This window comes from Xenopus laevis, chromosome 5L (genome assembly GCF_017654675.1).
Source record: "Xenopus laevis strain J_2021 chromosome 5L, Xenopus_laevis_v10.1, whole genome shotgun sequence".
Classification (NCBI taxonomy): Eukaryota; Metazoa; Chordata; class Amphibia; order Anura; family Pipidae; genus Xenopus; species Xenopus laevis.
Window position 1 is genome coordinate 23,903,976 of NC_054379.1, and position 15,835 is coordinate 23,919,810.

The 15,835-nt window shown below is 45.4% G+C and overlaps 4 protein-coding genes and 1 pseudogene across 4 annotated transcripts; 4 read left to right on the forward strand and 1 right to left on the reverse strand.

Annotated features, from left to right (window-relative positions):
* The first annotated feature begins 2,230 nt into the window (after positions 1–2,230).
* Positions 2,231–2,989, forward strand: LOC108716538 (histone H1B). The gene has a single exon (XM_018262735.2). The coding sequence runs from the start codon at positions 2,276–2,278 to the stop codon at positions 2,936–2,938; it is 663 nt and encodes a 220-aa protein (XP_018118224.1). The 5' UTR covers positions 2,231–2,275; the 3' UTR covers positions 2,939–2,989.
* Positions 2,990–4,050: 1,061 nt separating this feature from the next.
* Positions 4,051–4,545, forward strand: LOC108716540 (histone H3). The gene has a single exon (XM_018262737.2). The coding sequence runs from the start codon at positions 4,081–4,083 to the stop codon at positions 4,489–4,491; it is 411 nt and encodes a 136-aa protein (XP_018118226.1). The 5' UTR covers positions 4,051–4,080; the 3' UTR covers positions 4,492–4,545.
* Positions 4,546–5,502: 957 nt separating this feature from the next.
* Positions 5,503–6,007, forward strand: LOC121393612 (annotated as a pseudogene).
* Positions 6,008–6,652: 645 nt separating this feature from the next.
* On the reverse strand, positions 6,653–7,497 carry LOC108716544 (histone H2A type 1-like). The gene has a single exon (XM_018262743.2). The coding sequence runs from the start codon at positions 7,432–7,434 to the stop codon at positions 7,042–7,044; it is 393 nt and encodes a 130-aa protein (XP_018118232.1). The 5' UTR covers positions 7,435–7,497; the 3' UTR covers positions 6,653–7,041.
* Positions 7,498–7,760: 263 nt separating this feature from the next.
* On the forward strand, positions 7,761–8,250 carry LOC108716545 (histone H2B 1.2-like). Its single transcript, XM_018262744.2, has one exon. The coding sequence runs from the start codon at positions 7,815–7,817 to the stop codon at positions 8,193–8,195; it is 381 nt and encodes a 126-aa protein (XP_018118233.1). The 5' UTR covers positions 7,761–7,814; the 3' UTR covers positions 8,196–8,250.
* The last annotated feature ends 7,585 nt before the right edge of the window (positions 8,251–15,835 follow it).

A 15,835-nucleotide genomic window follows, 5' to 3' on the forward strand; every position in this document is an offset into this window, starting at 1 on the left:
ATTCCCTATTAGGGATGTAGCGAACTGTTCGCCGGCGAACTAGTTCGCGCGAACTTCGACTGTTCGCGTCCGCCGCAAGTTCGCGAACGTCGCGCGACGTTCGCCAATAGGCGTTCGCGTCAAAATCGGTCGCCCATTCGACCATTCGATCGCTAAAATCGAACGATTTTCGTTCGATTCGAACGAAAATCGTTCGATCGAACGATTAAAATCCTTCGATCGTTCGAATCGAACGATTTTCGGATGATCGAAGTTCGCGAACAGTTCGCGAACAGTTCGCAAATTATGCCGGTGTTCGCGAACGGCGTTCGCGAACACATCGGCGGCGGTTCGCTACATCCCTATTCCCTATTTGAAAAACTAACAGGTGTTGGTTCATTTTTCATAACTGCTGGTTTCGGAGTGCTAGTAGTGCTAGAGAAAGTTCCTACATGTATTGTGCGGGTGTCTATTAAATCTAGACTAATTATAAACCACCGTTAATTCAGATTTCATTTATTCTAATTTGTTATACTAGTTTTTATCAAATGAATTATATTCCTATTGTTTTCAAAACCACTGAACTCAATCCTGAGTTTCCTGATGTCTCTTTGTATGTTATCACATACATTTCAGAGAACAATTGGAAATAACAATTCAAACCGGTTATACAATTTATAATAGGGATGCACCGAATCCACTTTTTTGGATTTCGCGAACCCCCAAATCCTTCACGATAGATTTGGCTGATGCAAAATTAGGGGCGGGAAGGGTAAAAACCTAATTTGCATATGCAAAATTAGGGGTGGGAAGGGTAAAACATCTTTTACTTCCTTGTTTTCTGACAAAAAGTCACGCATTTTCCCTCCTGCCCCTAATTTGCATATGCAAATCAGGATTCGGTTCTGCTGGGCAGAAGGATTCGGCCAAATCTGAATCCTGCTGAAAAAGGCTAGATCCTGGCTGAATCCCGAACTGAATCCTAATTTATGTCCTCAAATAAGTTGGAAACAAAGGCCGCCAGGGATAATTTTAGCTACATGTTGCACCTAGTGGCTTCACAGCAGGCATTTAATTTTTAATACCAGGCATGGAGGCAAGTTTTGGTTGAGTAAAAAACTGGATATACTGCCAAAATAAGCTTCCTGTGGGCTGCCAGTTCACATAGGGGCTACCAGTAGTTAATCAAAGCTCATATTTGGCAACTAAAGTAACTTTTTGCATGCTTGTGTTGCTCTCCAACTTCGAATTACATTTGGATGTAGCTCAGAGGTAGAGCTCAGAGGTAGAAATGGTTGGGGATCCCTGATCTATAATGTAAGGACTAATTAAATCCAGTGCAGTGAGTGGGACCCTCCCCTGAGTGCTGCACTCCAGATCCCACAGCAAAGCCTCCTGCACTGTGTTACTTGTCTGGGAGGCCCGAGCCCACACATTCCCCATATTGCCTCCTCTCTCAACCACATCTGCCCATATTGTACCCGGGGGGCTCCTCTATCTCTGGGGGGGACCGTGGAAGAGAAAGAATTTATGGAACATGATACAAATGTGATAGAAATGAGCCCATAGAAAGAACCAGAATATTTTCATGGAGAATCCTGAATAAACTGGAGCTGTTCCGGCCAATCTCTGTAACCAGCGACCAAATAAGCCCTTTAGTGGGCACGGGCATATACTAGGGAACAGGATCCCACACAAACTGGGCGCATTTATCATTAGAGAGAAGAGAAACCCCCCATTTTTGAGACTCTGGAAACACAGACCGATATATGTCCCAAAGCTTCCACCAGCGACAATACATGGGCGGGGTTTGTATAATCACCCAATAGCAAATAAAGTCTAAAGGTGGCCATAGACGCACAGATAATATCGTACGAAACGAATTTTCGTCCGATATTCGTTGCGTGTATGGTGGAAAAAGAGCCGACCGATATCGGCAGAAGACTTGGATATCGGTCGGCTCGTCGATCGGGCTGGACGGAAAATTTTGATCGGGTGCCTTTGAAGGGACCCAAACATCGCCCATTGTTAGTGCTGAATCGTCAGATACAGGTAGAATTCTATTGTTTCTACCTGTATATCTACCTGTATATCTGCCGATTCAGCTCTACACGTGTGTATTGAAACGAACGATCTTTCTTGGAAAGATCTTTTCCAAGAAAGATCGTAATTGTTACGTCTATGGCCACCTTAACTCTGAGAGTTGACCAATCAGCGAGCCGGAAAAACTGAATATAAGGACATCTGGAAGAATCGAGTTTAGATTTTAGCGCGTATGAGATAATTTGGATCAAGAATGACAGCTACAACTGAAACCGCTCCTGTCGCTCCCCCGGCAGAACCAGCCGCTGCCAAGAAGACAAAGAAGCAGCAGCCTAAGAAAGTAGCGGGAGGCGCAAAAGCCAAGAAACCCTCCGGGCCCAGCGCATCTGAACTGATCGTTAAAGCCGTGTCCTCCTCCAAGGAGCGCAGCGGGGTGTCCCTGGCCGCTCTCAAGAAGGCTCTGGCTGCCGGAGGATACGATGTGGACAAGAACAACAGCCGCCTCAAGCTGGCTCTCAAGGCCTTGGTCACTAAGGGGACTCTGACCCAAGTCAAAGGGAGCGGAGCCTCCGGATCCTTCAAGCTCAACAAGAAGCAACTGGAGACCAAGGACAAGGCGGCCAAGAAGAAGCCAGCGGCGCCCAAAGCCAAGAAAACCGCAGCCGGGGCAAAGAAGGCGCCCAAGTCCCCTAAAAAGCCCAAGAAGGTCTCGGCAGCAGCAAAGAGCCCCAAGAAGGTGAAGAAACTGGCAAAGGCCGCAAAAAGCCCCAAGAAACCGAAGGCTGTTAAAGCCAAGAAGGTGGCCAAGAGTCCCGCTAAAAAGGCCACCAAGCCCAAAACTGCCAAGAGCCCAGCAAAGGCCAAAGTCGCCAAACCCAAAGCGGCTAAAGCCAAGAAGCCTGCGCCTAAGAAGTAATGTGCCCGCAACCCCCGCTCATCCCACCAAAGGCTCTTTTCAGAGCCACCACTTCCTCCATTAAAAGAGCCGATACTGTATCAATTGGTTAATTATCTCACAGGGGGTCTTTCCGGCATCGCCTGAATCTCCCATCAAATTATACTTTTATATCTGCACCATTTCATTTGTATCACAGGCAACTCTGAGCAAATTTACAGTCTTGCACTGCCACCGTGTGGCAAATTGCAGTACTTCCAATGCTTTGCAAAATGCTTTGGGTTTCCTGCTGTGCTTTTTAAAGATGACTGTGAAATCCAGCTGGATTTTTCTAAAATTAATATAGGCCGATTTTGTCTGTGTAATAAAACTACATTTAACAATTTCTCCTTTCCTTTGGGGATTGGGATTAAGCACCCTGGGAATGTGAATGATCCCAGTCTCCCCTCCCCCTTTTTATCTCTATTAATATTGGATACAACTGTATATGAACGGAAGGGACTTGTACTGGATACATTTATATCCTTCTCTTGCTGTACCCACGGCTGATTTTAGACAGTTTTAATGACTTCATGGAATAAAACCTACGTTTTTATTTTAACAATTGAATCCATGCGTTATGATTGGAAGGTGCCAATCAATGTTCGTTTATTGAGGTATGATCTATTTATGTTCAATTGTTTTAAACTGAAATGTTCCCCTGCGTGAGATTAATATGCCTTCACGGGAAGGCGCAGGCTACAATACAATCTATTATCTATAAACGGAATATACGAATGGGGCAAATACTGACCGTGCCTTATAGAGACTGAGATTTTGGCGGGCTGGCTATGGCAGGGTTTTTTTTTTCACCGGTCCAAAAGGAGTTGTGACGTTACATGACTTCAAGTTCCTTATTAGCAAATCAAAGCAGAATATTTAGAGCGGGCTCTTTTAAATTTGAATTCTAGCCTTCCCGCCAGGGTATAATTACGTCACAGAACGACTGGTTATTGATCAGCAAATCAAATCAAATTCGATTTTTTTAGCCTTCCCCCCAACCAATAAGATTCGAGTTCAGTCAATGACTTAATTTAGGTATCCAATGAAAAACGAGAGCCTGTGTATAAATAAGAGGCAGGAAGCGATTTGCTTCATAACATTTTTTGTTGCATTGTATAGCTATGGCTCGTACTAAACAGACCGCCCGCAAGTCCACCGGAGGGAAGGCTCCTCGCAAACAGTTGGCTACTAAGGCAGCCAGGAAGAGCGCTCCGGCCACTGGGGGTGTCAAGAAGCCCCATCGTTACCGCCCAGGTACTGTCGCTCTCCGAGAAATCCGACGTTACCAGAAATCCACTGAGCTGCTGATTCGCAAATTGCCTTTCCAGCGCCTGGTTCGTGAGATCGCTCAGGATTTCAAGACTGACCTGCGTTTCCAGAGCTCGGCCGTCATGGCTCTGCAGGAGGCCAGCGAGGCTTATCTGGTTGGCTTGTTTGAGGACACCAATCTGTGCGCCATCCATGCCAAGAGGGTCACCATCATGCCCAAGGACATCCAGTTGGCCCGCAGGATCCGAGGCGAGAGAGCTTAGATACAGTTGCGACTTTTCTTACTAAACACAAAGGCTCTTTTCAGAGCCACCAAATCCCAAATTAAATGAGTTGAACGCTCCACTGTCTGATGTTTTTTCGGGGGAACATTGGGTAAATATTGCCTTAATTTTCCGCTCATTTATCCAGACACACAAACTAATACTAATGTATTTACATTGCAACAGTCGTCCACCCCAGTGCTAAACTCCCATCTGTCCCGCTGTATAATCGGTACAATGACATTTCTGTACGCACATCCTTCCAGTGAATGTAACGGCATGTTAGCAACCGAACCAAGGAGCAGAGGCCGGTCTTATGTTGTGTAGATCTTCCGTATGTATTATTAGCGCCACCTAGTGTCACATGCGGATAAAAAAAAAAAAACTTTGTGGTATTAGAGATTCGATACGGGTGGTGGTTGGGCACTTGGTCAATCGTACTGATTATTACACCTAAAAAATATAGAGTGATAAACACGGACAAACTAATAAAGCTCGCAGATTTGTTTACAGAGTTTAAGCTCGTTAGTGACGATGAATCACGGAACAAAGATTGTGATTCTGACATCAAGGGCTTCAAACGGCCCAATAGGATGTCAACAATATATTTAAAGTAGCCAATAGGACGGATTTTCATAATTCGTGTACCGTAGGGCAAATTTAAAACTTAAAATCATTATCTTGTAAATTGTAAATATTGCTTCCCTAAATTTCTTACGGCATTCTATAAATTGAATTAAATCGTGTACCGCCCCCAAGTAACACTGGAAATTCGCAGTTGGTTGAGGTTCATAAGAATCTGTTAATGAGCGATATAGTTAGAGAATAAAAACTAGATACAATATAATTGGCACTTCATTGATTCCCCAAACCTTTCAATGATACATCATGACAATGTGTTTATCATTGGATGAGATTCATTATTTCGGTTAAAGCCTAAATAGCAAATGACACACACTTTGCGGAAGATTTCTAAATATTCTAAATGTATATTTGCTGACGGGAGTGGAAAACAGAAATAAAATCTAACTACACGGAAGCGTTATTAGCCCCGCCAAATTTGTCCAGTTCCCTATCAGGTCGACTTTAGTGCTATATAAGGTTGTAGCTATGTGAGTGACTAGGCAGTTTGTACGGAACGCATCATTACTGATTATGTCTGGACGTGGCAAAGGAGGAAAGGGCTTAGGGAAAGGAGGCGCTAAGCGGCAGGAAGGTGTTGCGGGATAACATCCAGGGTATCACTAAACCCGCCATCCGCCGACTGGCCCGGAGAGGGGGAGTCAAGCGCATCTCAGGTCTCATCTACGAGGAGACTCGTGGCGTTCTTAAGGTTTTCCTAGAGAATGTTATTCGAGACGCTGTCACCTACACAGAACACGCTAAGAGGAAGACTGTTACCGCCATGGATGTGGTGTACGCTCTGAAGCGCCAGGGCCGCACTCTTTACGGCTTCGGAGGCTAAATCTTCTACTGCCCATTAATCTTATACCCAAAGGCTCTTTTCAGAGCCACCCACCCACTCATATCAAGAGTTGTGATATTTTGAATGAGAGATTATTTTCTGTGTTTTCATTAACTGCGTTATGGTGATTGTTATATTGTATTTGCTTCACTTCTATTTATGGATTGGAGCGCGCTCTCTTCTTGCGCCATTATAACTTTATACTGTGGTCTGGTGGAGTGTGCCCGTTGTACAGTAAATGTGCGCCCTGCCTTCCTAGAATAGATTGTGTCGCTGGGCATCTCTCATGATACAGCCAATTTGTTTGGAGACTTTCACTGCAGCAGAGTAGAGCTGGACACAAACAGCATGGATCTCCCATTAGCCTCTTTGAAATAAATTGATACTGGCTATGGGCGGGAGTTATCCATGTACCATTGCATTTAAATGGTGTATCCGAAATGCCTGATTAGTTGCTCTACCCCGCCCACACTGCAATACTTGCGCGCTATTGGCTAATTTAAATAACTTATTTCCATGCAAGTGACCGTTTATTGCCGCCAAAATAACGAAGGTTCCCTAAAGATGAAAAACTATGGGGTATATTTATCCAAGAGTGAAATTCCGCCATTCATTTCTATGGGATTTTTATAGGCGTATTTATCAAAGGGTGAACTTTCACCCATTGATAAATACGCCTTTCAAAATTCCATAGAAATGATTTTATTAAGTTTACCCCATGAGAACTCCTAAATTAAGATTAATATTGCAAGTTTTGTTCAGTAAAACCAGATTAAAAACATTGAAAGTGTCATTTTATGCGTAAACGCAATTCTACATGTATCACATCTAACCAATTAAAAAAAATAATTTTGGCATAGTGAGAAAGATACAGTACTAATGGATTATACTGATTGGACGGGGGATACATTGTTACGGGGAGCGTTATGGTTGTTTCTTCTATACCCACGAGCCTCATACAAACAGCAGCCGTTCGCAATGAGCAAATTTAGTTTCTCTAAATATGAAAAACGAGAATCTCCTTTTTTAGCAGGTGTGAGTGGCTCTGAAAAAAGCCTTTGTGTTCAGATTGCGGACAGGGCAGCTCACTTGCTCTTTGTGGATTTAGAACTCTCGGTTTTCTTGGGCAGCAGCACGGACTGGATGTTGGGCAGAACTCCACCCTGAGCGATAGTCACCCCTCCGAGCAGTTTGTTCAATTCCTCATCGTTGCGCACAGCGAGTTGCAGGTGCCTGGGGATAATACGAGTCTTTTTGTTATCTCGGGCAGCGTTCCCAGCCAATTCCAGGATCTCAGCAGTCAGATACTCGAGCACTGCAGCCAAATAGACTGGAGCTCCGGCTCCCACCCGTTCAGCATAGTTGCCTTTCCTCAACAGACGATGAACACGACCAACTGGGAATTGCAACCCAGCACGAGTTGAGCGAGTCTTTGCCTTAGCACGGGTTTTTCCTCCTTGTTTACCTCTGCCAGACATGGTAACAAAATTCACCTCTTATCGACTAGATACATTCTAAAATGATACACAAAGAGCCGCTGAACAGCTTATTTATAGAGTGCACTCGGTTGGCCGATGTGAGGTGAGTTTCAATGCAGCCAATGATAGAGGTGCTTTAACATGAACCAACCAAAAGATCACAGGGCTAATCTTTTGTTGATTGGATAATGATGTATACTTCACCCCTCCTAAATTCATCAGTGACGTAGTCTTTGCAGTAGGCGTTTAGCTCATGTGACAGAAATGGCCAATAGAAAGCTCAAAGACAGAGCTGCCTCGTTTGCATGGGAGGGCTATAAAAAGGATCAGCGCCAGCGTTTGGGTAGTGTATAGAGAAAGAATATTGAGTTTTGTTGAAAATGCCTGAACCAGCAAAGTCCGCGCCAGCCCCGAAAAAGGGATCCAAAAAAGCGGTGACCAAGGTACAGAAGAAGGATGGGAAGAAGCGCAGAAAGAGCAGGAAGGAGAGTTACGCCATTTACGTGTACAAGGTGATGAAGCAAGTGCACCCCGACACCGGTATTTCCTCCAAGGCCATGGGTATTATGAATTCCTTTGTCAACGATATATTTGAGCGCATTGCAGGGGAAGCCTCCCGCCTGGCTCATTATAACAAACGCTCCACCATCACCTCCCGGGAGATCCAGACCGCGGTCCGCCTGCTGCTGCCTGGGGAACTGGCCAAACACGCCGTGTCCGAGGGCACCAAGGCTGTCACCAAATACACCAGCGCCAAGTAACTGCTCCTTCCCTTGTCCTACTCCCAGCAACACAAAGGCTCTTTTAAGAGCCCGCCACCTTCTCTCCGGAAGATCTGTAACTTCTCTGAGGCGTTAGTGAAAAGTAATATTTTAGGGCTTCATATTCTATAGTGTCTCTCTCCTCGGACTTTACAAGAAAATGCTTTTGGCGTTCGAGACCTTATCCCTAACTTTCTATAAATACTTGAGCTTTAACCTCGCTGTGTGAGTCCCTGGTTCTACAGTGTTATCTATAGACAATATAGTTTGAGATGCCACTCGCGTTCTCAGTTTCTTTGTTTATTCTGCTCGGTTCTTTTCTACAACTTTTTATTCTTCTTTATTTTTTAGCCCCCGTTCTCACCGGCTTTCTCTCCCATAAGTCTAAGCTTCTTCTCTTGCCTCTTTCCTACAGTTCCCCAAACACTCACCACCATAGGTAACACTCAGCTGGGGCTCTACAGTAGCCTGATGTGGGTGTCTGGGGTATTGGCATTATGGGTAATGGGGGGGGTATATTACCTGCACAAAATAAACCCCCAATCCCCAGATATGCCAATAAAACCACTCCAGAAGATGGATAGATCGGGAGCATTGCCTACCCCATGCTTGCACAAGCTGAACACCCCTAGTTTCTCTTTAATATTTATCACATGAAGTAATGTTGATATTGATAATATAGATGAATTATGGGAGATTACTTTCACTTTTCCTATATCCAACCTCATTTAAAGGGCATCACTTTTAGTGGTATCTGTCTTGTTTTTTTTTTCCTCTTTTCTTTCTTTTCCCACCGCTGTTATATGTGAGAGGTGCAGTTCCCCTAAAGAATAGGGATGTCGCGGACTGTTCGCCGGCGAACTTGTTCGCGCGAACATCGACTGTTCGCGCTCGCCGAATGTTCGCGAACGTCGCGCGACGTTCGCCATTTTGGGTTCGCCTTACCTGGCGCTTTTTTTTGCCCAGTGTGTTCTTCATTTTCAAACAACTGCCATCTAGCTGTGTAAGCTTGTTCACATTCTGTCTAAATATCAATAATAATACCGTCTCCAGAAACAGCACCTGAGTGACGTTTTTCAAGCAGCAATAATATATTCCGTATCCACCACTGCTGTAGTGTATACGTTGACCTTGCAGGCATTATTTGCCCAGTGTGTTCTTCAAACCACTGCCACTTAGCTGTGTGAGCTTGTTCACATTCTGTCTAAATATCAATAATAATACCGTCTCCAGAAACAGCACCTGAGTGACGTTTTTCAAGCAGCAATAATATATTCCGTATCCACCACTGCTGTAGTGTATACGTTGACCTTGCAGGCATTATTTGCCCAGTGTGTTCTTCAAACCACTGCCACTTAGCTGTGTGAGCTTGTTCACATTCTGTCTAAATATCAATAATAATACCGTCTCCAGAAACAGCACCTGAGTGACGTTTTTCAAGCAGCAATAATATATTCCGTATCCACCACTTCTGTAGTGTATACGTTGACCTTGCAGGCATTATTTGCCCAGTGTGTTCTTCAAACCACTGCCACTTAGCTGTGTGAGCTTGTTCACATTCTGTCTAAATATCAATAATAATACCGTCTCCAGAAACAGCACCTGAGTGACGTTTTTCAAGCAGCAATAATATATTCCGTATCCACCACTGCTGTAGTGTATACGTTGACCTTGCAGGCATTATTTGCCCAGTGTGTTCTTCAAACCACTGCCACTTAGCTGTGTGAGCTTGTTCACATTCTGTCTAAATATCAATAATAATACCGTCTCCAGAAACAGCACCTGAGTGACGTTTTTCAAGCAGCAATAATATATTCCGTATCCACCACTGCTGTAGTGTATACGTTGACCTTGCAGGCATTATTTGCCCAGTGTGTTCTTCAAACCACTGCCACTTAGCTGTGTGAGCTTGTTCACATTCTGTCTAAATATCAATAATAATACCGTCTCCAGAAACAGCACCTGAGTGACGTTTTTCAAGCAGCAATAATATATTCCGTATCCACCACTGCTGTAGTGTATACGTTGACCTTGCAGGCATTATTTGCCCAGTGTGTTCTTCAAACCACTGCCACTTAGCTGTGTGAGCTTGTTCACATTCTGTCTAAATATCAATAATAATACCGTCTCCAGAAACAGCACCTGAGTTGTTGTTGTTGTTTTTGTTTTAAAAATAATGCCAGGCAAAGGCAGGCCGCCACGCAGAGGCACTAGGGGCCGTGCTGCTATGCTATCCTGTGGCCCTAGGAAATTGCCCAGTTTTAAAAAGGCAATGACCCTGAACTCCCAAAATGCTGAAGAGGTAGTTGACTGGCTTACACAGCACACCCCATCCTCTACCGTTTCTAACTTTACCACAACATCCTCATCCTCCACTGCTATGGCCACCCCACGTAACACTTCCTCCACCACCGGCGCCCCTTCTTCACTGGAGTCAGAGGAGTTATTTTCACATGAGTTTCTTGAACTGAGTGATGCGCAACCATTATTGGCAGAAGAAGATGAAGGAGATGAGGACGTTACACCAGATTTAATTCTGGCAGAGAACACAACAGAGATGGACATAATGAGTGATGAGGAGGTCCCCGCTGCTGCTTCCTTCTGTGAGCTGTCAGAAGAAATTGATGCATCTGAGGAGAATGATGATGAGGAGATTGATGTTTTGTGGGTGCCCAGTAGAAGAGAGCAAGAGGAGGATAGTTCAGATGGAGAGACGGAGAGTCAGAGAGGCAGGAGGAGAATAAGACTTGGAAGAAGCAGGGAGGACAGCTCGCAGGGAACAGTAGGGCAACAACATGTATCGGCACCTGTGGTCAGCCGGCCAACGCACCCGCCATTGCCGCCAATGCCGCCAACTTCTACTGTTACCGCCAGATTGCCAGCTTCAAAAAGGTCAGCAGTGTGGGATTTTTTTAATGTGTGTGCCTCTGACAAAAGCGTTGTAATTTGCAATGAGTGCCAGTCAGAAACTGAGTCTTGGGAAGCCCAACAGCCACATAGGTACAACTTCTATGCGAAGGCACATGAACGGCAAGCACAAAGCACTTTGGGAGCAACACCTCAAAGGCAACAGGCAAACTAAAAGCCACCCTCCTTCTGGTCCAGCATCTTACTGCTCTACCTCTGCTGTCCTTGACCCGTCTGAACCACCCTCCACTCCACCTTCCACCTTGACCACCAGTTCCCATTCCCAGTCATCTGCCCCCAGCCAAGTTTCTGTGAGGGCCATGTTTGAGCGTAAGAAGCCAATGTCTGCGAGTCACCCCCTTGCCCGGCGTCTGACAGCTGGCTTGTCTGCACTCTTAGCCCACCAGCTTTTACCATACCAGCTGGTGGACTCTGAGGCCTTCCGCAAATTTGTAGCAATTGGGACACCGCAGTGGAAGGTACCCAGCCGCAATTTTTTTTCAAAAAAGGGAATACCACACCTGTACCACCATGTGCAGAGCCAAGTCACCGCATCTCTGTCACTTAGTGTTGGGCCAAAGGTCCATATGACTACTGACGCATGGTCCTCCAAGCATGGTCAGGGCAGGTATGTCACCTACACTGCCCACTGGGTGAACTTGGTAATGGCTGGGAAGCAGGGAATGTGTGGCTCAACAACGACAGTGGAGTTGGTGTCACCGCCACGGATTGCACGCGGTTCTGCCACCACCTCTACTCCTCCTTCGCTCTCTACCTCGTCTTCTTCCTCTTCTTCCTCCTCTGCTGCTGGGTCCTCCTCCTCCACACCTGTGCACCCCCAGCTCCCCCTAGGCTATGCGACGTGCCAGGTACGCCGTTGTCATGCTGTCTTGGGGATGACGTGCCTGGAAAGCAGAAACCATACCGGATCTGTACTCCTGTCATCTCTGCAGTCACAGGCCGATCTGTAGCTGACCCCACACCAACTGAAGATCGGAAAAGTGGTGTGTGACAATGGAAGCAATCTGTTGGCAGCACTGAGACTGGGCAATTTAACACATGTGCCCTGCATGGCACATGTTCTGAATTTAATAGTCCAACGTTTTGTCTCAAAGTACCCAGGATTCCAGGACGTTCTCAGGCAGTCCAGGAAGGTGTCGGCCCATTTCAGACGTTCCTATACAGCCATGGCACGCCTTGCTGACATTCAGCAGCGGTACAACATGCCAGTCAGGCGTTTGATTTGCGACAGCCAGACTCGCTGGAATTCAACGCTCCTCATGTTGGAACGTCTGCTGCAACAACAAAGAGCCGTCAACGAATACCTGTTTGAACTGGGTGGTAGGACTGGATCTGCAGAGCTGGGGATTTTTTTCCCCCGTTACTGGGTGCTTATGCGCGATGCCTGCAGGCTCATGCGCCCTTTTGAAGAGGTTACAAACATGGTCAGTCACACCGAAGGCACCATCAGCGACCTAATACCCTTTGCTTTCTTCCTGGAGCATGCCGTGCGACGAGTGACAGATGAGGCTGTAGACCAGCGTGACGAGGAGCAGGAAGCACACGATTTCTGGTCGGAATCACCAGAACGAACCCAGGCACCTGCTGCAACGCAGGGAGAGGTGTCAGAAGTGGAGTCAGAGGAGGAAGGTGGCTTTGTGGAGGAGGAGGACCAAAAGGAGCAGGCTTCACAGGGGGCTAGTGGTGACCTTTTGGGGACCCCTGGTCTTGTACGTGGCTGGGGGGAGGAGACCGTGGATGATGCAGTCCTTGATAACGAGGAAGCGGAGATGGATACCTCTGCATCCAACCTTGTGAGAATGGGGTCTTTCATGCTGTCATGCCTGTTGAAGGACCCCCGTATCAAGAGGCTTAAGGAGAAGGACCTGTACTGGGTCGCGACTCTACTAGACCCTCGGTACAAGCATAAAGTGGCAGAAATGTTACCAACGTACCACAAGTCTGAAAGGATGCTGCATTTACAAACCAGCCTGCAAAACATGTTGTACAATGCTTTTAAGGGTGATGTCACTTCAGGAACTCATCAACATTCCAGGGGCAGAGGTGCCAGTAATCCTGCCACGAGCGCACCTGCAAGGACAAAGCACTTTGGCCACTCTGTAACGTCAGACATGCAAATGTTTTTTTGTCCAAGGCAGCGCCAGAACCCTTCTGGATCCACCCTCAAAGAACGCCTCAACCGGCAGGTAGCGGACTACCTGGCATTAACTGCAGATATCGACACTCTGAGGAGCGATGAACCCCTGGACTACTGGGGGCGCAGGCTTGATCTGTGGCCAGAGCTGTCACAATTTGCCATGAACCTCTTGTCTTGCCCCACCTCAAGTGTCCTCTCAGAAAGGACCTTCAGTGCAGCAGGAGGGATTATAACTGAGAAGAGAACTCGCCTAGGTCACAAAAGTGTGGATTACCTGACCTTTATTAAAATGAATGAGGGGTGGATCTCGGAGGGTTACTGCACGCCGGAAGACTTGTTCTGAGTTTCTGACTCCCCATGCAGCTGTCCTTCTCTGCACGCCTCATGACTCCACACACAGCTGTCCTTTAGCGTCCTCCTCCCTCCACCACCGTTACAAACTAGGGTGCAAACCCTACTGGTTTAATTTGAATCCAGGTAAATCCTGAGTTTTTCTGGCCTCTGTGCTTCAGTGGCTGCGACAAAAAAAAATGAATATTTTCAGCATTTATATGGCATATTGTTTCTGGCCTCTGTGCTGCAGTGGCTGTGACAAAAAAAAATGAATATTTTCAGCATTTATATGGTATATTGTTTCTGGCCTCTGTGCTTCAGTGGCTGCGACAAAAATAAATGAATATTTTCAGCATTTATATGGCATATTTTTTCTGGCCTCTGTGCTTCAGTGGCTGTGACAAAAAAAAATGAATATTTTCAGCATTTATATGGCATATTGTTTCTGGCCTCTGTGCTTCAGTGGCTGTGACAAAAAAAATGAATATTTTCAGCATTTATATGGCATATTTTTCCTGGCCTCTGTGCTGCAGTGGCTGCGACAAAAATAAATGAATATTTTCAGCATTTATATGGCATATTTTTTCTGGCCTCTGTGCTGCAGTGGCTGCGACAAAAAAAAATTAATATTGTTTGCATTTATATGGCATATTTTTTCTGGCCTCTGTGCTGCAGTGGCTGCGACAAAAAAAAATTAATATTGTTTGCATTTATATGGCATATTTTTCCTGGCCTCTGTGCTGCAGTGGCTGCGACAAAAAAAAATTAATATTGTTTGCATTTATATGGCATATTTTTTCTGGCCTCTGTGCTGCAGTGGCTGCGACAAAAAAAAATTAATATTGTTTGCATTTATATGGCATATTTTTCCTGGCCTCTGTGCTGCAGTGGCTGCGACAAAATTTTTTTAATATTTTCAGCATTTATATGGCATATTGTTTCTGGCCTTCTGGTTCAGTGGCTGCGACAAAAAAAACATAATTTTTCAGGAGAGTACACATGCCTAATTTTTCAGGGTTCTGCAACAGTGGCAAAATCGCATCTTTTATGGTCACCGCAGGTGATCAATAAAGTAGACCAAAACTGGGCCCACACTGCAGAATCAGTGTTTTTTGGTTCACTTCACTGTACATTGAATTACCTCTGCCTGACCGTGCACGTGCGCACAAGCACGGTGACTGCTAAACACACCACTACAGAAATATTGCCACCAACAGGACGAACATCCTGGAGGTGACAAGCTCAACTAGTAATTAACAACTATCATTTGCTCACTTGACGGTATCATTCATTAAAGCTCTTTGCGTTTTTTTGCGTTGCAGTAAGCGCCGCGTTTCGTCTTTGCGTGTGAACAGGCTGTAACCTTTACATGTAGACGCCGGACGTTTTAAAGCATTTTATTACACAGGTTTAGAAATGTAGTGTGATTTCTGCCCTTTACAGCACAAAACGCAGCGCTGTGTCAACAATGTATTTTTCCGATACATTTTTGCCCTTGATCCCCCTCTGGCATGCCACTGTCCAGGTCGTTGCACCCTTTAAACAACTTTAAAATCATTTTTCTGGCCAGAAATGTCTTTTCTAGCTTTTAAAATTCGCCTTCCCATTGAAGTCTATGGGGTTCGCGACATTCGCGAACCGTTCGCATTTTTGACGCAAGTTCGGGAATATGTTCGCGAACTTTTTTTCCGGTGTTCGCTACATCCCTACTAAAGAAGTACCTCCGGTATGTTTTAGAAATGTTTTCATTCCAATAACAATATATACATCTTCACCTGCTGGGCTTACTTGTCCTCCACCCAGGCTCTGAGTACCATCCCCCTCTTCCACCTGGTGGGATCCAAAGAGGCTAAGCACATGGCTTCTTCTTTTAATGGATAGGTAAGCCTTTTATTTTAAAATCCACTAAAATTACTCTAAACAGTCCAGAAGAATAAATAAAGGTCAGCATTTGCCCCATGTCACTCTTTGTTCCTATCACACTGCTGATTTAGATGTTTCGAAAACGTGCCTGTGCATCTGATCAATGTTTTCTGAGCTATTCTATTCTGGGCTCCAGCATCCATTTCAGCAAAACAGGGGCCTAATTCAAGTCTGAAATTTAGGGTTCAGAGAAAATCCTCATAGATGCCTTAGCCAAGCCTTGCAGTATAAGGCTCATATCAACCAGTTTACTCATCATACATATCCCCTATTATTTGGCATATAAAATGTATACCCTTGTCCATTTTAACTCTACACT

Coding starts and splice junctions, on each gene's coding strand:
- LOC108716544 (XM_018262743.2), bottom strand. CDS start 7,434: ATGTCTGGCAGAGGTAAACAAGGAGGAAAAACCCGTGCTAAGGCAAAG.
- LOC108716540 (XM_018262737.2), top strand. CDS start 4,081: ATGGCTCGTACTAAACAGACCGCCCGCAAGTCCACCGGAGGGAAGGCT.
- LOC108716538 (XM_018262735.2), top strand. CDS start 2,276: ATGACAGCTACAACTGAAACCGCTCCTGTCGCTCCCCCGGCAGAACCA.
- LOC108716545 (XM_018262744.2), top strand. CDS start 7,815: ATGCCTGAACCAGCAAAGTCCGCGCCAGCCCCGAAAAAGGGATCCAAA.